Source organism: Giraffa tippelskirchi, chromosome X (genome assembly GCF_054371585.1).
Source record: "Giraffa tippelskirchi isolate mGirTip1 chromosome X, T2T-mGirTip1v1.2.pri, whole genome shotgun sequence".
NCBI lineage: Eukaryota > Metazoa > Chordata > Mammalia > Artiodactyla > Giraffidae > Giraffa > Giraffa tippelskirchi.
In genome coordinates this window covers 45,926,156-45,949,126 of record NC_137289.1, presented here as the reverse complement: position 1 = coordinate 45,949,126, position 22,971 = coordinate 45,926,156, and the positions used below count along the sequence as shown (strand labels likewise).

General features: G+C 41.2%; 1 protein-coding gene across 1 annotated transcript in view; it reads right to left on the bottom strand.

Annotated features, from left to right (window-relative positions):
* LHFPL1 (LHFPL tetraspan subfamily member 1) overlaps nucleotides 1-22,971 on the bottom strand; it is a 67,450-nt gene that overhangs the window by 26,221 nt on the left and 18,258 nt on the right. The window contains exon 3 of the mRNA XM_081563884.1: nucleotides 15,269-15,367. Within this exon, the coding sequence (XP_081420010.1) occupies nucleotides 15,269-15,367 (99 nt within the window). The remainder of the gene's footprint in view (nucleotides 1-15,268; nucleotides 15,368-22,971) is intronic.

The window sequence follows — 22,971 nt, the reverse complement described above, 5'->3', positions numbered from 1 at the left end:
AATCGAGTGGAGGAAAATGGAAACAAAGAAGTGAAGCGTGAATAATGTTCTTTGACCCGAGGACCAGAGGCAGGACCGGGAGAGCGGCAGAGAACAGAAGAATTCTGCCTGCCTTTACTGCCACCTCATGGTGGTCTGATGTATAGACAACTGGTTCACAATTCAGCCTTGTTTCTGTGAGCCTAGTAGATCCTCGGGAGAAGGAAATGGCAACCCACTCCAGTATTCTTGCTTGGAGAATCCTGTGGACAGAGGAGCCTGGAGGGCTGCTGTCCATAGGGTCGCACAGAGTCGGACACGACTGAAGCGACTTAGCATGTGTGCATGCATTGGAGAAGGAAATGGCAACCCACTCCAGTATTCCTGCCTGGAGAATCCCAGGGACAGAGGAGCCTGGTGGGCTGCCGTCTATGGGATCGCACAGAGTAGGACAGGACTAAAGAGACTTAGCAGCAGCAGCAGCAGCAGTAGACCCTCTGCAGGACACTGGGTAAGGAAATAAAGCCAAGTGAAGCTGAGGACCTGCCCTTGGGGCCTTTTTAGAGCTTTTCTCTCTCCAGGTGGCGCTAGTGGTAAACAACCTACCTGCCAATGCATGAGACTTAAGAGACACCGGTTAGATCCCTGGGTTGGGAAGATCCCCTGGAGGAGGGCATGACAACCCACTCCAGTATTCTTGCCTGGAGAATCCCATGCACAGAGGAGCCTAGAGGGCTACGGTCCATGGGGTCGCAAAGAGTCGAACACGACTGAAGTGACTTAGCACACATGACACTCACTCTGGAGTCACCAGGCTAGACACCACCCTAGAGATGAACTACTCCAGGGGTAATCACCCTCCTCTCATATGGGGAAGTTCAGGAAAGACAGAAATGTCTGTAAGAACCACCATTTTTTCTATTACATTCAAAATGAAAATAGCTTAGCATTCCATGAGATGTGTAGAATCTCATTACTTTAAGTTTGTCTCTATTTTTAATAGAAGATGGTCAGTGAAAAAACTTGCCCTGAAATTTAGCTACTGAAATGAGAGGGAGGAGGAAGTTAACAAAGCAGCTTTCTCATGCTTTATCATTTACACATGTTGGGGCATTGTTTTCATAAATCAGGTTCAGGTCTAAGTCTAAGTCTCTTCAGTCGTGTCCGACTCTGTGTGACCCCACAGATGGCAGCCCACCAGGCTCTGCCGTCCCTGGGATTCTCCAGGCAAGAATACTGGAGTGGGTTGCCATTTCCTTCTCCAGCGCATGAAAGGGAAAAGTGAAAGTGAAGTCGTTCAGTCGTGTCCGACTCTTAGCGACCCCATGGACCGTAGCCTACCAGGCTCCTCCGTCCATGGGATTTTCCAGGCAAGAGTACTGGAGTGGGGTGCCATTGCCTTCTCCCAGACTTTGTCATTTCATGAACAAAACCATCTCTGAAAGTAGACAAAATTATCCTCACTTTAGCCATAGGGAAATAGGTGTAAAGAACTGAACTCTGTATGTGGAATCTATAAAAGCCAAAATCAAAAAAAAAAGAATAAAGTGGTTACCAGGGGCTGGGGGTGAGGGAATAGGACAGATGTTAAGGATACAAACTTGCAACAAATATTAAATAAGACCTCGAGATCCAATGCACAATACAGTGAATATAGAAAACAATACTGTATTATAGTCACCAAACTTGCTAAGAGACTAGAACATAATTATTCCAATCACTACAAGGAAATTATAATTACACAGTGTAATATAGGTGCTAGTGATCACTACAATGGCAATCATATTATAATATATAAATGTATTAAACTAACATGTTGTACAGCTTATATTTATACAATGTTATATACCAAATGTATTTCAATTAAAACATTCAAAAAATAAAGAACTAAATCACTTGGCTATGGTCACACAGTAAGATGGCAACAGAACCACTCTACAATTTGTTCATTCTACTCAATGCAACATTTAGAGAGTGCCAAGAGTGTGTGCCAGGTACCAGGGATCCACAGTTGAATTAAGTTTCTCGCTCATCCACTGATTCCCTCTTTCCTCCTCCAGGTTAGCCCAGCTTCCTCTCTGGGTGGAGACTCCTCTCTGGGTGAACTAGGAAGGCAACTGAAAAACCTTAAGCAACACCTGAACCACAAGTTTTCTGGAAGGACTGGCTGCCCAGGGCATTCTAGTTGATGCTGCCCATCAATGAGATGCTTTTGGCAATGCCTTTGGCCAATCCTTGGACTCCACCCCCATAGTGTTGCTTAGTTGCTAAGTCATGTTTGACTCTTTGTGACTGCATGGACTGCAGCACACCAGGCTTCTCTGTCCTCCACTATCTCCCAGAGTTTGCTCAAATTCATGTCCATTGAATTGGTGATGCCATGGGTGACTAATACTAAAAGGCTCCTCTCTTCTGGGAGGGTTGCCTTAAGTAGATTGCCTTATTTTGTCACTATCTTTCTGGTCTTTAAGAACAAAGTAAATATGAAATTGGATCAAGTGTCTTCCCACAAAGGTAGGTGGGAGAGCCAGCACCGCATGACTGAAACCATAAGACACCATTCCCGTGGCTGACACCATCGGAGGCCTAGGGAAACACTTCTCCAAATCGGTTGACTTACCTCCTCAGGAGAAAAGATAATTGCACCCATATGCCATGAAGGTTTGTGGATTGTGCTAATGTTCATGTGGAAGTGAGAAACTGTTTAGAAAAACAGGGAGTGTATCTGGCTGGCAGGAAGGTTTAGATAAAAAAATGAAACATATTATTTAACTCGTCAAATTCATCCCACATGAAGCATGTGTGAAGCAAGATAATTGGTTCTTTACATCAGCAGCTAAATGTAGAATTGTGGGGTTTTTTAATAAAAGCATGTAATAATATTGTGTAACATTTTTAGAAAATATATAAAATAGAAGATTAAAAAAAAAGGTAGGTGGGTCATGACAGGGAGCTCGGTAGGTATTTGGGGGCCTCTGGTTGTTCATCAGCTAGTCCAAGGCTTTCTATGTCAAAACAGGGAAACCAAGGCTCAGAATGGGAAAGTGACATGCTCAAGCAAGCTCAGGAAAATTAAAACCCAACTGTTCTGAAACCCAGGCAAGGGCTGTTTCTACCACACTCTGCTGCCCCTCTGTGGACATGAGCATGTATTAAGCTGCTCTATTGTGCTCTGGTGAGCACAAGAAAACTCCATCAGTAAAGAAGGAAACTGGTAGAGAGGAAAGGTAACAGGAAATCCCTGTAAACTGAAACCATAGAAGCTAAACCCCGAGTCACTGTAAAAGGCTTTGAACTGACAAGAATGAGAGGAAATGATGAGAAAATAGAGGAAATGGGCCTCTGAGAGAGGAAACAGGGAGCACACAGAAGGCCTTTAGGTAGCCTCTGTTGTGGGCCTTTATCAAGCTGACTGGGTCCCTCTCACCCTCCCTCCCAGAAGTCAAGCCTGGGACATCCTCTCCAAAGAGGCTCTTGAGAAATGGGCTGATGACCTACTAACAGCAGGTTATATTTAGTGCAACCTAGGCAAAGAACTAAAGAGCCTCTTGATGAAAGTGAAAGAGGAGAGTGAAAAAGTTGGCTTAAAACTAAACACTCAGAAAACTAAGATCATGGCATCTGGTCCCATCACTTCATGGCGAATAGATGGGGAAACAATGGAAACAGTGAGAGACTTTATTTTGGGGGGCTCCAAAATCACTGCAGATGGTGACTGCAACCATGAAATTAAAAGATGCATTCTCCTTGGAAGAAAAGCTATGACCAACCTAGACAGCATATTAAAAAGCAGAGACACTACTTTACCAAAAAAGGTCTGTCCAGTCAAAGCTATGGTTTTTCCAGTAGTCATGTATGGATGTGAAAGTTGGATTATAAAGAAAGCTGAGCACCAAAGAATTGATGCTTTTGAACTGTGATGTTGTTGAAGATTCTTGAGAGTCCCTTGGACTGCAAGGAGATCAAACCAGTCCATCCTAAAGGAAATCAGTCCTGAATATTCATTGGAAGTACTGATGCTGAAGCTGAAACTCCAATACTTTGGCCACCTGATGCGAACAACTGACTCGTTGAAAAAGACTCTGATGCTAGGAAAGATTGAAGGCAGGAGGAGAAGGGGACGACAGACGTTGGATGGCATCACCAACTCGATGGACATGAGTTTGAGCAAGCTCCGAGAGTTGGTGAAGGACAGGGAAGCCTGGTGTGCTGCAGTCCATGGGATCGCAAAGAGTCAGACACGACTGAGCGACTGAACTGACTGACTGAGTGTACTAAATGTTTTTATGCATGTTTTACTTCACTTAACCTTCTCAATAACCTTAGGGAAAAACATATTTTTATCCATCCCCATTAATGGAAGTGCAGAGAGCTTGAGTAGTGCACCCAGAGATGCACAACTATTTAAGTGGCAGGGCTCACGTTTGAACCCAGGTCTTTCTACTATTAGTCTGTGTTGTTATTCATCATGCTTTGTACAAGTGGCTCCTTTCTGTAATAGAGGCTTTTTCTGAAAACTAAAGTACCGGGAACTTTTCATTTCAACAACTGGTATCATTATAATGATGATGATGATGATACCAGACAACAACTATTGACAGGTTACTATATTCCAAACCCTGTACTAGGTGTTTTGCATGTGTGATGTCATTTGATCCTTACAACAACCCCAGGAAGTAACAATAAGTTCCCAAATGCTAAAAGATTTGCCTAAGATCACAGAACTAAGGGTGTAGTGATGATAAATCCCACTCTTACCACTAGGCAATCCTTTCATGGGTTCTTCTCCGGCTCCTACTCTTGGTGAAGCCAATTAAAGGCTTAGTGAAGATGGCATTAAATTCATCAAAGCTAAAGTTGAACCAAGATAGATTCATTTGTATGGATCAAGTCCATGAAATCTTTATTTGATATCTAGAGTTCAATTAACAACCATCAAAACACCTTTCTCAGCTTATATCTTTCATTTACTTAGTCAAATTTAAGTGTGAGAAAATTTGCACTTGGCTATTGCTGGCAGCCATTGTCTGACTTTTCCCTTCTTAATGAATAGATGATACATTTAACTAACAGATATTGGATTGCCATTGAGCAACATCTTAGTAGTATATATGAGGATCAGTGAGCTAGTCTCAAATCCCTAGTGGGAACTTGAGAAAGTCACTGTGCTTATTGGATCTTATTAGCTATAATAAATGAGACCACTGACTGATCTGCATGGTCCCTCTCCTTGTAGGTTTCAGTTCAAGCTCATGATTCTTTTTTTCTATTTAAAATATGATTCATTAATTTCTTATTTTTATTGAGATACAACTGACATATAAAATCATATTAGTTTCAGATGTACAACATAATGATTCACTATATGCATATATTATGAAATGATCACCAGAGTAAGTCTAGTTACCATCCATCACCACACATTTTTTCTTATGATGAGAAATTTTAAGATCTACTCTTTTAGGAACTTCCAAATATACAATATAGTATCATAAAACATGACTTCCCTGATGGCTCAAATGGTAAACAATCTGCCTGCAGTGCAGAAAACCCAGGTTTGGCCCCTGGGTCAGGAAGATCCCCTGGAGAAGGGGATGGCTACCCACTCCAGGATTCTTGCCTGGAAAATCCCATGGAGAGAGGAGCCTGGTGGGCTACAGTCCATGGGGTCATAGAGTCAGGCATGACTAAGCAGACATCATTAACTATAGTAACCATGCTATACATTAAATCACTAGTACTTATACATTTTATAAACAGAAGTTTGTACCTTTTGACTCCATTTACCCATTTCACCCAGTGCCCACTCCTGGCCTCTGGCAATGACCAACCTATTCTCGGTATCTAAGAATTTATTTTTATCTTTTCTCATTGGTTGTTTTTTTCAGATCATACAGTACTTGTATTTGTCTGTCTGACTTATTGATATTTCACTTAGCATAATGCCCTCAAGGTCAATCCATGTTGTTGCAAATGTCAAGATTTCCTTGCTTTCTAAGGCTGAATAATACTCCATTGTCTACATTTTCTTTATACATTCATTCATTGGTGGACATGGTAAGGTTGTTTCTATGTCATGTCTACTGTAAATAATTCTGCAATAAACATAGGGGTACACATATCTTTTCAAGTAAGTGCCTTTGTTTCCTTTGAATAAATACCGAGAAGTGGAATTGTTAGATCATATGGTAGTTCTATTTTTAATTTTTTGAGGTACCTCCATACTGTTCTCCATAGTAGCTATACCAATTTACATTCCCACCAACAGTGCACAAATGTTCCTTTTTCTCCGCATCCTTACCAACACTTGTTATTTCCTGTATTTTCTGATGATAGTCATTCTGACAGGTGTGAGGTGATATCTCACTGTGGATTTTATTTGCATTTCCTTGATGACTCGTGATGTTGAGCACCTCTCCATGTACCTGTTGGACATCTGTCATCTGCATGTCTTTTTTTGAAAAATGTCTATTCATATCCTCTGACCATATTTAAATTACATTTTTTAAATTATTGATTTATATGACTTCTCTCTCTCTACATATGTATATATATATATATGATACTAGCAGCTTATCAGATATATGATTTGCATATATTTTCTTCCATTTGGTAGGTTACCTTTTCATTTTGTTGATGGTTTCCTTTGCTGTACAGAAGTTGTTTAGTTTGATGTAGTTCCACTTATTTAGTTTTGCTTTTGTTGCCTTTGTTTTTGGTGTAAAATCAAAAAAAAAATCATTGCCAAGATCCATGTCAGGGAGTCTACTGCTTGTTTTTCTGCTAGGAGTTTTATGGTTTCAGGTCTCATGTTAAAGTCTTTAACCCAATTTGAGTTACTTTTTATGTATGGTGTAAGATGTGGTCCAGTTTCATTCTTTTGCATGTGGACATCAAGTTTTCCTGATAACATTTATTGAAGAGACTACCCTTTTCCCATTGTATATTCTTGTTTCCATTATCACAGATTAATTGACCCATGTGTGGGTTTATTTCTGAGCTCTGTATTCTCTTCCATTGATCTATGTGTCTGTTTTTACACCAACAATATACTGCTTTTCACTACTATAATTTTGTAATATAGTTTGAAATCAGGAAGTGTGGTGCCTCTATCTTTGTTCTTCTTTCTCAAGATTGCTTTGGTTATTCAGGGTGTTGTGTGGTTCCATACAAGTTAATTTCTTCTCTCTCTGCCTCAGATTGTTTATCTGACACACACACACACACACCCAAAAAAACCACACACACACACAATCTCTTTCTCTCAAGAAGATAAAACACACATAAGGAGTAGATATCCCAGAAGACCAGAGAGAGGCCTTAGGTAGACTGCATATGATCTTAGATTTTGGAACATAAAAACTTTTCTATATATCTTTATATCTTTCTTCTATGATCAAGTTTTACAGGACCATTTAGGTGCCTTTATGAATGCAAGTCATACCCAGAGGCACTTTAAAATTTCCCATGAATATTCATTCCACTGAAACTCTTTGAGAATTCCATCAGGTCCAGCCACTGCCTTATTTATTTGTTCTCTGATTACACTAAAAGATTGACAGGGAACTCAGGCTGAGTCCAGGTGGTGGGGGTGGGGGAGACAGGATGCAATACTGGGTATTTTCTATGGTGTTTCTGACATTTGTTTCTGAAAACAATAGAGCTAAAGTGTATTTTAAGGAGAAAAAAATCTCAAATGACTCAAGACACACACTCACCAATAGAGAGGGGGAGAGCCAATATAGTACACACAGGACAGTGAATCAGGAGACAGGCTCCACTCACAGTTTTGACTTTAACTTGCTGTGTGACCTTATGCAAATTGCCATACCTCTCTGTATCTCAGGATTTCCTCATTATAAAATAGGCATATTGTCATCTGCTGTGCATGCACTTTTGAGGATCAGATTAGCTCATATTCATGAGAACACATTGCAAATGTGGTCCATTCATACAGTACAAAGAGACCTTACCTTAGAGTCACATACTACTGATAACACAATGGTTTTATAAACTTGCTTGAAAACAGCGATCTGACATTAGAAGTATTTAGCTTCTCTAAATTCTCAATGGGGCTCATTTGTGTACCCAACGCTTATAGGCCATTGGGTGTGAAGGAATCCCATAATAATTCTGTAGCTCTAAGGGGATTTGAATATCACAGCAAAGCTGAAGTATGTGTATTAGGACATTAGTTGAAATCAACTGAAATCTCTGCTTCTATTGTCCTTCCTATCCTCTTCATCTCTCTTAAACCAGTCAGGGTAAGAAGCTTTGCTCCTTGGGTAGAGTCCATGTCTTTCTTGGCTCTGAGTCTCTCCCTTCCCAAAATACAGAGCACATAGTAGGGTACAGAGCCTAGAGCAGAATCAAAGTAATGCCATCATTTAACTCTCTACTCCCCAGCACATTCTACTTTGTTAGGAAGCCCATCACCTATTTTAAGTCAAATACTGTGCTAGGTCCTTCAATACACTTTTTCTTATTTCATTGCAACAACAACACTCCATGATTAGCCCACCAGGCTCCTCTGTCCATGGAATTTTCCAGGCAAGAATACTGGAGTGGGTTGCCATTTCATTCTCCAGGGGATCTTCCCGACCCAGGGCTCAAACACACATCTCGTGCATCTCCTGCACTGGCAGGCAGATTCTTTACCACTGAGCCACTTGGAAAACCCCATGGTATCATTAGTATCCCCCATTTTACAGAGAAGGAAACTGAGACACAGACATCAACTGACTTTACCCCATAGGTGGCAGAGCCTGGATACCAACCAAGTCCTTTGACTCCAAACTCTATGATCTTCCAGTATACCATGCTGCCTCTCGAGGGAAAGAGAACAAAAGCCTGGACACTGGACACTCAGGGTACTTTTCTCCTAGTTTATCATCCATCCTCACAATATCTAAGGTATGTGAGGATGCTTCCACCCTACCTGAGTCTCCAGAGTATTAAAGAAAGGTCTAAGAAGAAAGGCTGTACTTCTAGCACTGGCATTCCCAAATCTTGGTATTCATAAGCTGGGCATTCTCGTCACATCATAAAATATTTCTTTTAAATTCTATTACGTTTTACCATTGCTCCTGGTATCTATATATTACAAGGGAACAACTGCTAATAGAATTGTCATTGTCATGTATGCTTGGCGAGTTGACTAGAAATGGGTCAAGAATGACACAGGTTATCTCATGCTTTTAGTATTAAGCAGGAAGCTGTATATTGTCACCCTGCTTATTTAACTTATATGCAGAGTACATCATGAGAAACACTGGGCTGGATGAAGCACAAGCTGGAATCAAGATTGCTGGGATCAATAACCTCAGATATGCAGATGACATCAAATGGCAGAAAGTGAAGAACAACTAAAGAGCCTCTTGATGAAAGTGAAAGAAGAGAGTGAAAAAGTTGGCTTAAAGCTCAACATTCAGAAAACTAAGAAAACTAAGATCATGGCATCTGGTCACATCACTTCATGGCAAATAGATGGGGAAACAGTGAAAACAGTCGATGACTTTATTTTTTTGGGCTCCAAAATCACTGCAGATGGTGACTGTAACCATGAAATTAAAAGATGCATACTCCTTGGAAGGAAAGTTATGACCAACCTATACAGCATATTAAAAAGCACTACTTTGCCAACAAAGGTCCGTCCAGTCAAGGCTATAGTTTTTCAAGTAGTCGTGTATGGATGTGAGAGTTGGACTATAAAGAAAGCTGAGTGCTGAAGAATTGATGCTTTTGAACTGTGGTGTTGGAGAAGATTCCTGAGAGTCCCTTGGACCGCAAGGAGATGCAACCAGTCCATCCTAAAGGAGATCAGTCCTGAATGTTCATTGGAAGGACTGATGTTGAAGCTGAAACTCCAATACTTTGGCCACCTGATAGGAAGAACTGACTCATTTGAAAAGACCCTGATGCTGGGAAAGATTAAAGGCAGGAGGAGATGGGAACGACAGAGGATGAGATGGTTGGATGGCATCACCAACTCAATGGACATGAGTTTGGGTAAACTCCTGGAGTTGGTGATGGACAGGGAGGCCTGGCATGCTGCAGTCCATGGGGTCACAAAGAGTCAGACATGACTGAGTGACTGAACTGAACTGAACTGAAGGAAGGTCCTAATATAGGGGCATGTTATTGGAGAATATGGGCAGCAAATGCGAGCCTCAGAAGAATAAGAGACATGAGCAGTTGGAACAATGCAACAGTGAATCAAAAAAGGAACTAGGAGGACTTGACTCAAGCAAGATTCTGTAATTCATTCATCCCTATGGATTCACAGAGCATAGTGTTTAGTGCACTAAGGAGAGGGGCACTATTGTCCTTAGGCAAATATATGGTGTAGGAGAGAAGGGTAAATAAAGAAGATGAGAAAAGTAATGATCCTGTGGTAAACACAATTGAAGGCCGTCAACTTGGGACAGAGACAGCCATAAACAAAATTGCCTTTTTGGGAACTAAGTCCTTAGTAGTGGTGATTGATACAGAAAATTGCCAAATGATTACATGAACTCACATCCAGTTTTTCACTCTGGTATTTTATTGCTACATTAATCAAAGCAGCAACTGATTCTATTAGAATAATATTATGCCAATACCAAAATCTAGCCAACATCTCAAGAAAGAAATCTACGGGTTAACAAATATAGATGCAAAAATCCTTAGCAAAATATGAGCAAACCAAATCCAGCAACATATAAAATGGATTATACACCATGATCAATTAGGATTTGTCCCAGAAATTTAAGGCTGGTTTAATATATGAAAATCAATCAATAAATAAATACGATTATCTCAGTAGGTGTAGAAAAATCACTTGACAAAATTAAGCACCTTTTCATAATGAAAACACAACACTAGGAATATATAAAAGGGAACTTTTTCAACCCAATTAAAAGCCATCTATGAAAATAGCCTATACACGCATGCTCAGTCACTTCAGTCGTGGACGACTCTTTGCGACCCTATGAACAGTAGCCCATCAGGCTCTTCAGTCCATCGGATTCTCCAGGCAAGAATACTGGAGTGGTTTGCCCTGCCCTCCTCCAGGGGATCTCCCTGACACAGGGATCAAACCCATGTCTTCTGTGTCTCCTGCATTGCAGGCAGATTCTTTACTGCTCAGACACTGGGAAAGTCCAAAAATAGCCTAGCCAACATCAATACTTAGTGGTGAAAAACTGGATGATTTACCCCTAAGATCACAGATAAGACAAGGATGTTCACTCTCACAAGTTCTATTCAACATTGTCCTGGAGGTTCAAGCCAGGGCAATTACACAAGGAAAAGATTGGAAAGGAAGATGTAAAACTTCTCTCTTCTCAGATGACATGATCAGGTATATAACAAATCCTAAGCAATCCACTAAAAAATCATTAGAATTAGAAAAGGTGTTCTGCAAGGTTGCAGGATACAAGGTCAATCCAGAAAAGTCATTTGTATTTCTATACACTAACATGGGCTTCCCAGGTGGCACTAGTGGTGAAAAACCCGCCTGCCAATTCAGGAGATGCAAGAGACCCAGGCTCAATCCCTGGATTGGGAAAATCCCTTGGAGGAGGGCATGACAACCCACTCCAGTATTCTTGCCTGGAGAATCCCATGGACAGAGGAGCCTGGTCGGCTACAGTCCACAGGGTGGCACAGAGTCAGATACGACTGAAGCGACTTAGCACACACACATACACTAACAATGAGCAATCTAAAAATAAAATTAAGAAAACAATTCCATTTACAATATCATCGAAAACAACAAAATACCTAAGGATATATGTCACTGAACAAATTGTAAGACTTGTATACTGAAAACTAAAAAATATCATCAAAAGAGATTTAAAATAACCTGATTCACTGGAATATTATCTTGTGTTCATGGGTTTGGAAACTTAATATGACTAAAGAGATTATACACTCCAAACTGATATATAGATTCAATCCAATCTCTATCAAAAATCCCAGCTCATTTTTTTGCAGAAAATGACAAGCTGAACCTAAAATTCACAGGGAAACACAAGGAGGCCAGAGTAGCCAAAACAATCTTCATAACTTTAGATTTGGCACTACTAATTGTATTCTTAGATATGACACCAAAAATACAAGCCACAAGAGAAAAATTAGATAAAAGCAGATTTCATTAAAATTAAATAATTTTGTATTTCAAAGGATGTCATCAAGAAAGTGAAAATACAACCTACAGAATGAGAAAAAGTACTTGCAAATCATATATCTGAAAGGGGTCTAGTGTCCAGAATACATTAAGAATTCTTACAACTCAACAAAAAAGGGCAAATAACCCAGTTAAAAATCAGCAAAGGATTTGAATAGGCATTTCTCCAAAGATATAGAAATGGCCAATAAGTAAATGAAAAAATGCTTAACATCAGTCATGAGGGAAATGAAAATTAAAATCACAATGAGATATCATTTCACACACATTAGGATGTCTATAATTTTAAAAATGTAAAATAAGTATTGGTGAAGATACTGGAAAATTAGAACCCTTGTACATTGCTGGTGGAAATGTAAAATGACGCAGTCACTTTGGAAAACAACTTGCAAGGTCCTCAGAAGGCTTAAATACAGAATTATCATTTGACCCAGCAATTCTGTGCCTACCTAGATATACACCCAAGAGAAATAAAAATAGATTTCCATACAAAAATGTGTACACAAATTGTTATAGCAGTATTATTCATTATAGCCCCAAAGTAGAAAGGCCGAAGTATACATCAACTGCTGCCACTGCTGCTGCTGCTGCTAAGTCGCTTCAGTCGTGTCTGACTCTGTGCAACCCCATAGATGGCAGCCCACCAGGCTCCTCTGTCCCTGGGATTTTCCAGGCAAGAATACTGGAGTGGATTGCCATTTCCTTCTCCAATGCATGCGTGCATGCTAAGTCGCTTCAGTTGTGTCCGACTCTCCGCGACCCTATGGACAGCAGCCCACCAGGCTCCTCTGTCCACAGGATTCTCTAAGCAAGAATACTGGAGTGGGTTGCCATTTCCTTTTCCATACATCAACTGATAAGTGGATAAATAAAATATAGCCATACAATGGAATATTATTCATCCATGAAAGGCAGAAGTACTGATACAAGTTACAACATGGATGAACCTTGAAAACATTATGCTAAGTAAAAGGAGTCAGACCACAAAGCCACATGTTATATGATTCCATTTATCTGAAATGTCCAGAACAGGCAAATCTAAATTGACAGTGGTTGCCAGGGGCTGGGCACAGGGAGGAATGAGAAGTGGCTGCTAATGGGTAAGGGGTTTGTTTTGGGGATTGTGAAAATATTCTGAAATTAGATAGTAGTGATGATTGTAGAACCATGTGAATATAGTAAAACCCACTAACTGTACACTTTAAACGGGCAAATTTTATACTATGCAAATTTTATATCAATAAAACTGTTACTTTTTTCAGTTAAAAAAATAAACTTTACTTTTTAGAGCATTCTTAGGTTCACAGCAAAGTTGAGCAGACAGTTATAGAGATTTCTCCTCTGCACCCTGTCCCACACACCCACAACCACTCTCACTGTCAACATCCCACAATGGAGTGGAAAATTTTTTATAATTGATGAATCTACATTGACACATCATAACCACCCAAAGTCCATAGTGTATATTACAAATCACTTGTGGTATCATACATTCAATGTGCTTGGACAAAGGTTCTTAGTCACTCAGTTGTGTCCAACTCTTTGCAATCCCATGGACTTTAGCCCACCAGGCTCCTCTGTCCATGGGATTCTCCAGGAAAGAATCCTGGAGTGGGTTGCCATTTCCTTCTCCAGGGGATCTTCCCAACCGAGGGATCGAACCTGCATCTCCTGCATTGGCAGACGGATTCTTTACCACTGAGCCACCTGGGTATGTCCACCATTATAGTAGATACTCAGTCTGACAGAATAGTTTCACTGCCCTAAAAATGCTCTGTTAAAGGCATTATTTATTTTTTTTTTAAAAAAGTAGAATTATAGGAATAAGAACCCAGTAGGAGATGTGTGCTAAATCTTCAGCTTTCTCTACCCTGGTTAGCAGCACCAGTGCCTTACTTCTTTTTTGTTCAGTCCCTGCGCCCCAAGTTTCTTTTTGAATTTCTTTACTTACTCTTTCACCTATGGCAGAATCATTGTGTTTACCAGTCGGCCCCACCCTGAGCCAGAAACACTGGACATGCTGGGGTCTTCATTTTGTCACATCTTCTCTACAGCCTTTTCCTTATATTATGTTTGTACAGTAAACAACTCCCTCCAAAAATGAGTCAGGTAAGGCTCAAAAAACAGTCTGAGGCAACAGAGAGAAAAGGGAAGTATGGGAGCATAAGCTACAGCGAATGGGTGGCCTCATTGTTCCAAAATCCTCTACTACAATTGAAAATACTCAAGGAAACCTAGACATTCCATCCTGGTAGTTTGGGCAAGTATTTTGAAATTGTCCAGGTAGAGTCTAATCTATTCCCAGTTCACAATAATGAACTTAAGCCATTCTCAGAGAAGTTGGCAACCATAGAACAGTCCAAAGTTATTTCTGTCACCCATTTTAATATTTAACACCTCTTGTCATTAACACGCCAGTAACAATGTAAAAATGCCAGTAACAATTCCCAATGTTTAACTTAGGTTCCTAATGCATGTATAAAGCAAGTTACCTCTTGTTATATGCTCAGTGGAGAGTGAGAAGAGATACATTGATTTGTATTTGGAAAATAGTTGCCTAGAAAGAAATACTAATAGAGTCTAGGACTTATTCAAAGGATGACAGATCTACAGTCTCTAAGCATTTAGAATCCCTCTGTAGATAAAACTGAAACTGTTAGTCACTCAGTCGTGTCCAACTCCTTGCGAACCCATGGATTGTGGCCCACTAAGCTCCTCTGTCCATGGGATTCTCCAGACAAGAATACTAGAGTGGGCTGCAATTTCCTTCTCTAGGGGATGTTCTGGACCCAGGGATCGGACCCACGTCTCCTGCATTGAAGGCAGATCCTTTACCTTCTGAGCCACCAGGGAAGCTCTCTGTAGACAGGGTTGCCCTAAATCGGTCACAGAACTCTGGGTAAAAGTACATAAGGGTGTGGTAAGACATCGTTAAGGAAGCAGAATTTATGTTCGATCCTCGTAAACTAGCAAGGCCACATGAGACTGACCAAGATACCACTTCCCACAAGCTAACACAATGAGAGACTCAGGCAAGCACCACTAGCAAGCACAGGCCCCTCTAAGAGCACTTTGAGAAACTGATTCCCCGTCACTGCCACCTTGCACAGGCCATCTTACCTAACTGAAATTGATTGGAGACATTCCCACACGTTTGCATTATCTCCGGGCTATTCCATCCTAAGGGGTATAATGCACAGCCTGAGCTTATCAGCAGTCCTGGAAAAAAAAATACACACAGGCAGAAAAAATATAACAGGCCTTCTGTCATCCCAACATCCCCTCTGGATTAGCTCAGCTCAAATTCTGCCTCTTCCACTCAGAGGTTACCTTTCCTCTTTCACCCTAGATATCTATGACACTATCAACTCAACAGGATGTCTTCACTGTGTCATGGGTGGTGAGCTGCAACAGATAGTAAAGGGGCCAACTCATTAAAAAAGGACATTATTGGGGATTGAGACCAACCAATGTACTTTTTACAGCCAGAATGTTTTTGCCAATGATTCACAAATCTGAGTTGGCCTCTCCAACCAGATTCCCCTTCTATCTTGGTCTGATTTACAAAGAACAACAAGGTAGAGACGGCTACTTGTCCCTACAATTCAGCCTTTTCTAAGAGTCAGGTCAGTCCCTACTAGTTGAAGATAGGTCGTGATTTCTGTAACTTGAAGTCAGTTGCCAGATTGAGATCTACACAAAGTATACACATTATGTAGGCTTCTACTGGTGAGCAGGGGACCACACTCCCTCCTCCAGAAACACTTCTGAGAGACCATTCCAGCTTCATGCTAAGCATTCCTACTTTCTTTCGCTTTCAAAACCTTCCACTGTGCCCCCTTGCCTTCATCTCCATTTTGTTGAGGTCATTTAATTATTAGAGGGCAACTCTGTGTGATCTTAGTGATAACCTTACTCTTCTGACCAGAGATATAAATCTGGGTCTACTTGCTCGCACTGCCTTTTAAGGACATTTGTGTCAACTACAGCTCTTTTTTGCTGCCTAGGTTTACATTTTGTAACCTGTGACCCACTCCCCCTTGCCTTTGGCAATCGTGAATTGGACTAAGCATTGGCATATGACACAAGAGCAACCAAATTCATTGGCTGGCCAATAATGGGTGATATATCATGCTCTAAAGAGAATAGCTGGGCCAGATTCTTGTTTCTGGAAATCTTAATCAAGGAACACAGAAACGTTGTGCTAGTTAGCAGATGGAGCAGAAGATAGGGAAAAAACACCAGGAGGTAAAATCAAGTCTGTGTCAAGCTGAAACCAAGTTCAATCCAAAGTTATGAATAGACATTAGTTCTGGGTAAGCTGAGCAAACTGATTGGTAAAAGAAGAGAACACAGTGGCAGGAATCAGACACACCATGAAGGGAAACTCCGTACTGCTCCTGAAAGAGTTAGAGAATTCAGTCCTTGTCAATGGCTTTCCAGTTCCACTTTTCTTATGTTGTAATAAATCCCCTTTTCACTGGAGAACTCAAGTGAGTCTCTGCTACTTACAACCAAGAGAGTCTAACTACAAGAACACTATACTTGAGTGCTACACCACAGGTCATGGGACAGTCACCTACCACGAGTGTGGATGCAGAACCTAACATAGTATAGAGCCCCCACAAAGCAGGTATTTGATTAATGGTGATTGACTGGCATATTTAGAGGTTCCAGAAAGGTTCCAGACAGTGAAAGGCAGGCTGCTCCAGGGACTGCTGGCCTCACCTTTGTTTCTCTTTCCTCACTGAGGCAGATTCTATGTACACTCTGAGAAGCTAATAAGCCCACTTTGCCTTCAGCTGAAGCCTTTTTGAAGATCTTAACATACTCGCTAAGCTTGTCGGCAACATAGCAACATGAGCTGTTCTCAATATTCAGTGAGGCGAGAGAAAAAGATATGGACCTAAAGAAAAAACAAGAAGAGTTTAAATAGGAAAACAGAAGGAACTTTCTGATGGTGAGAGAGGGTTTAGAAACTAAAAAGAATGACCAATTAAGGTTAAAAATTCCCTTCAGTGGAATGCTTAAAATTAGAAGACATTCTTATCTGTCCGATAGTCTTAAAGGAAATGAAACTGGTCACTCAGAAGACTTTTCTAGACTCTGGAATTTATCCAGTGGCAATAGAACAGCACTCATTTTTTTCTTACCACAGATAAACTGAAATCATATGATATGAAGAGGTATGCGCCAAAGTATGTGATCCCAGAGTATGCACAATGGGTTAAGGACAGAATTGGAAGTGAAACCTCAGCCTTTTCCTGCTTTCAGTGTCTACCCTTTGAGAGAAGAGTTAGTAAAAAATGAGCTTTTCCACACAGAGTAGGAAGAAAAAAACACATGTTTATAAAAGAACAGCGGTTCTGTATTCCAGCCTCCACACTCGGATCTCTGGCACTGGCATGAGCTCTGACTTTTCAAGCAGGAGCGTGTGTTAGCCAAATGCCTTTCCTGACATGGCAGGAGGAAACTTCCACCTTCTTCAGCCCTCCTGCTCCTTAGGCTTTACCGTGCTGATAAGTTCAAGTCACAGATCACCTTTTCCAGGAAATCTTTCTTCACCATCCCCAGTGCCTACCCCAAGCAAAGTTAGACATTCCTTCCCTCTGCTACAGAAATACCCTGTGCTTACTTCTCTGATCAGAATATTCTGTGATATAAGCCCTTAAAACTGCCACCTGCTTTCATTACTGGACTGTGCATTCCTTGAAAGCAGGTACCATATTTATCTTCAACTATGTATCCTTGTCACCTACTTATTACCTGGTATGTAATAAGTGCTCAATAAATGTACCTGTGTCAGAGTATGCTCTGCCTATCTAACAGACAGCTTCCTTTGCTCCCACTTCCCAAGGTGGGGAGCCTTCTGAAAGGATCTCCATGGTAGAGATGAGAGATCATCCTAGACACCCAATACAGCCACAGAATCTTAGAGAAGAAAAGGCCTTTGGAGAGTACCTACTCCAATCCCTCTCCATTACAGATGTGGGTGCTGAGACCCAGAGAGGGAAAGCAATTTACTCAAGGTCACAGAGCCAGTTGCTGGCAATGCTTTTCTTACTAATAAGAGAGATCCTTAGAAGTGCTGTTCTTCTAGAGACAGGTGTCCAGAAATGATCACTTTTTGGCAACAGTATCTATAGTAGGCACTAGGAATCTTATACGCATTAAGATTCAGACAAACAGCACGATGGCTTAAGAGAACAATACAACATTATATACTTGAAAGTTGCTAAGAGACTAGATTGTAAATGATCTCACCACAAAATAATTATGTGAGGAGATTTATGTATTCTCAAACCTTATTGTGATAATCCTTTCACAGTGTATGCTAATGCTAAGTCGCTTCAGTCGTGTCCGACTCTGTGCGACCCCATAGACGGCAGCTCACCAGGCTCCGCCATCCCTAGGATTCTCCAGGCAAGAATACTGGAGTGGGTTGCCATTTCTTTCTCCAGTGCATGAAAGGGAAAAGTGAAAGTGAAGTCGCTCAGTCGTGTCCGACCTTAGCGACCCCATGGACTGTAGCCTACCAGGCTCCTCCGTCCATGGGATTTTCCAGGCAAGAGTACTGGAGTGGGGTGCCATTGCCTTCTCCTTCACAATGTATACATGCATCAAATCAGTGTATTGTACACTTTACACTTACACAATGTTATGTCAATTGTATTTCAATGAAGCTGGGGAAAAAGAGAGAAAGAGATTGGGTTCTGTAGTCCCTAGACCTAATTTCAAATTCCACTTCTGCCGCCTAGAGGCTGTGTGACCTTGGCAATTTACTTAATATCTCTGTGCCTCAGTTACCTCATCTTTAAAACGGGAATAATAGTACTGTAACTTACACGGCTGTTTCAAAAAGTAGTACTCATAAAGTTGCCAGGCACATAGAAAGTGCTCAATAAAGATTATTACTATGATTAAATAGCACCCTCTCCCTCTGGTTCTTCCCTCACTTTCTACTTATATTCTCCATGCTAATTTCTTCCTCATCTTTTTGTCCTCATAACAGCTGAAAAGTCAAAAGCTGAACAAGGCTTGATTTAAAAGTCACCTGCTTAGAGTTGTTTTGTAATTTTTCTCAGGCACCAAGCCAGAAAGTAGGAATCTGCCAGGTATGTGTTCTGCCCAGTGCAGGTGGCCACATGCTCTTCTCAACCTGCCCTACCACCCCTCCCATCCCCCGTTCTGCTTCCTGCCTTTCAGACAGGTGAGCACAATAGGTTGTAAACATACTTCATGGACTTGTAACATACAAGTGCATACTTCATTGCACTTGTAACAGAGGGTTATATCACATTTGATCATAGATGGATAAAGATGTCCAAGGAGACATATTATTTTAAAAACAAAGTCACAGGGTAACTTATCCTCATTGTTTAACGGTTCTATGAAGACCTACAAGGCTTTCTAGAACTAACACTCAAAAAGATGTCCTTTTCATTATAGGGGACTGGAATGCAAAAGTAGGAAGTCAAGAAACACCTGGAGTAACAGGCAAATTTGGCCTTGGAGTACAAAACAAAGAAGTCAAAGGCTAACAGAGTTTTGCCAAGAGAATGAACTGGTCATATCAAACACCTTCTTCCAACAACACAAGAGAAGACTCTACACATAGACATCACCAGACAGTCAATACCAAAATCAGATTGATTATATTCCTTGCAGCCAAAGATGGAGAAGCTCTATACAGTCAGCAAAAACAAGACTGAGAGCTGACTCTGGCTCTGATCATGAACTCCTTATTGCCAAATTCAGACTTAAATTGAAGAAAGTAGGGAAAACCAATAAGCCATTCAGGTATGACCTAAATCAAATCCCTTATGACTATACAGTGGAAGTGAGAAATAGATTCAAGGGATTAGATCTGATAGACAGAGTGCCTGAAGAACTATGGATGGAGGTTCATGACAATGTACAGGAGGCAGGGATCAAAACTATACCCAAGAAAAAGAAATGCAAAGAGGCAAAATGGTTGACTGAGGAGGCCTTACGAATAGCTGAGCAAAGAAGAGAAGTGAAAAGAAAAGGAAAGATATACCCATCTGAATGCAGAGTTCCAAAGAATAGCAAGGAGAGAGAAGAAAGCCTTCCTCGGTGATCAATGTAAAGAAATAGAGGAAAACAACAGAATGGGAAAGACTAGAGATCACTTCAAGAAAATTAGAGATACAAAGGGAATATTTCATGCAAAGATGGGCACAATAAAGGACAGAAATGGTATGGACCTAACAGAAGCAGAAGACATTAAGAAGAGGTGGCAAGAATACATAGAAGAACTGTACAAAAAAGATTTTCATGACTCAGATAACCATGCTGGTGTGATAACTCACCTAGAGCCACACATCCTGGAATTTGAACTCAAGTGGGCTGTAGGAAGCATCATTACAAACAAAGCTACTGAAGGTGATGGAATTCCAGTTGAGCTATTTCAAATCCTAAAAGATGATGCTGTGAAAGTGCTGCACTCAATATACCAGCAATCTGGAAAACCTAGCAGTAGCCACAGAACTGGAAAAGGTCAGTTCTCATTCCAATCTGAAAGAAAGGCAATGCCAAAGAATGTTCAAACTACCACACAATTGCACTCATCTCACACGCTAGCAAAGTAATGCTCAAAATTCTCCAAGCCAGGCTTCAACAATACATGAACTGTGAACTTCCAGATGTTCAAGCTGGATTTAGAGAAGGCAGAGGAACCAGAGATCAAATTGCTAGCATCTGTTGGATCATCAAAAAAGCAAGAGAGTTCCAGAAAAACATCTAATTCTGCTTTGTTGACTACACCAAAGTCTTTGATTGTGTGAATCACAACAAACTGGAAAATTCTGAAAGAGATGGGAATACCAGACCACCTGACCTGTCTCTTGAGAAATCTGTATGCAGATCAAGAAACAACAGTTAGAACTGGACATGGAACAACAGACTGGTTCCAAATAGGGAAAGAAGTATGTCAAGGCTGTATATTGTCACGCTGCTTATTTAACTTATATGCAGAGTACATCATGTAAAATGCTGGGCTAGATGAAGCACAAGCTGGAATCAAGATTGCCAGGAGAAATATCAATAACCTCAGATATGCAGATGACACCACACTTATGGCAGAAAATGAAGAACTAACGAGCCTCTTGATGAAAGTGAAAGAGGAGAATGAAAAAGCTGGTTTAAAATTCAACATTCAGAAAACTAAGATCATGGCATCCAGTCCCATCACTTCATGGCAAATAGATGGGGAAACAATGGAGACAGTGAGAGACTTTACTTTTGAGGGCTCCAAAATCACTGCAGATGGTGACTGCAGTCATGAAATTAAAAGACGCTTGCTCCTTGGAAGAATAGCTATGACCAACCTATATAGCATATTAAAAAGCAGAGACATTATTTTGCCAACAAAGGTCTATCTAGTCAAAGCTATGGTTTTTCCTGTAGTCATATATGGATGTGAGAGTCAGACTATAAAGAAAGCTGAGTGATGAAGAATTGATGCTTTTGAACTGTGGTGTTGGAGAATACTCTTGAGAATCACTTGGACTGCAAGCAGATCAAACCAGTCCATGCTAAAGGAAATCAGTCCTGAATATTCATTGGAAGGACTGATGTTGAAGCTGAAACTACAATACTTTGGCCACCTGATGGGAAGAACTGATTCATTTGAAAAGACCCTGATGCTGGGAAAGATTGAAGGTGGGAGTAGAAGGGGATGACAGAGGATGAGATGGTTGGATGGCATCACCGACCTCATGGACCTGAGTTTGAGTAAGCTCAGGGAGTTGGTGATGGACAGGGATGCCTGGTGTGTTGCAGTCCATGGGGTCACAAAGAGTCGGACACGACTGAGCGACTGAACTGAAGTGAATACCTGTCTCCTAGAGAAGGAAATGGCAACCCATTCCAATATTCTCACCTGGGAAATCCCATGGACAGAGGAGCCTGGCGGGCTAGACAGACATGACTTAGCGACTAAACACATACTTGTCCCCAACAGTTATAATCAATTTGGAATGTGAAGATGTGCTTCAAATAGTAACACAGAAGTCATTTTCCAGTGACAAGCCCTGCCACCTTCTGGAAGACTGGGGCTTATTAAAAATATAGATTCTTGAACTTCACCCACAGGTAGTTGATTCAGTAACTGTAGCCAGGAGTTTGCATTTCAAAATCACCCTAGTGATGCTGATGCCTCAGGTTCTGGTACCAACATTTGAGAAAAACACCACTAAAAATATGAAAAGCAGGAACTCTGGTGGTAGAGAAAATTAGTTTAAATCCTAGCCCTGCCATGTATCAGAGAAGGCACTGGCACCCCACTCCAGTACTCTTGCCTGGAGAATCCCATGGATGGAGGAGCCTGGTAGGCTGCAGTCCACAGGGTCGCTAAGAGTTGGACACAACTGAGTGACTTCACTTTACTTTTCACTTTCATGCATTGGAGAAGGACATGGCAACCCACTCCAGTGTTCTTGCCTGGAGAATCCCAGGGATGGGGGAGCCTGGTGGCTGCCGTCTATGGGGTCGCACAGAGTCGGACATGACTGAAGCGACTTAGCAGCAGCAGCAGCTGCCATGTATGGGCTGTAGCCCTGGCTCCTACTTCTCTATGTGTCATTCCTAACTAAGGATTTACTGCTCCTCCAGCCACATATGCCCCTTGGAGAAGTCTGTCCCAACTGCACATGCTCAGCTGGGTGCTTCCCTATTCTCACCTACTTCTAGAAGGGGAAAGCCCTTTAGAGTGTGTTACTGTCCTTACTTCCCCACAGCTCATGTGCAGATGACCAGTGGGTGGCCATCTTGTTTCCCTTCTTCAATGGCTCCTTTCACAA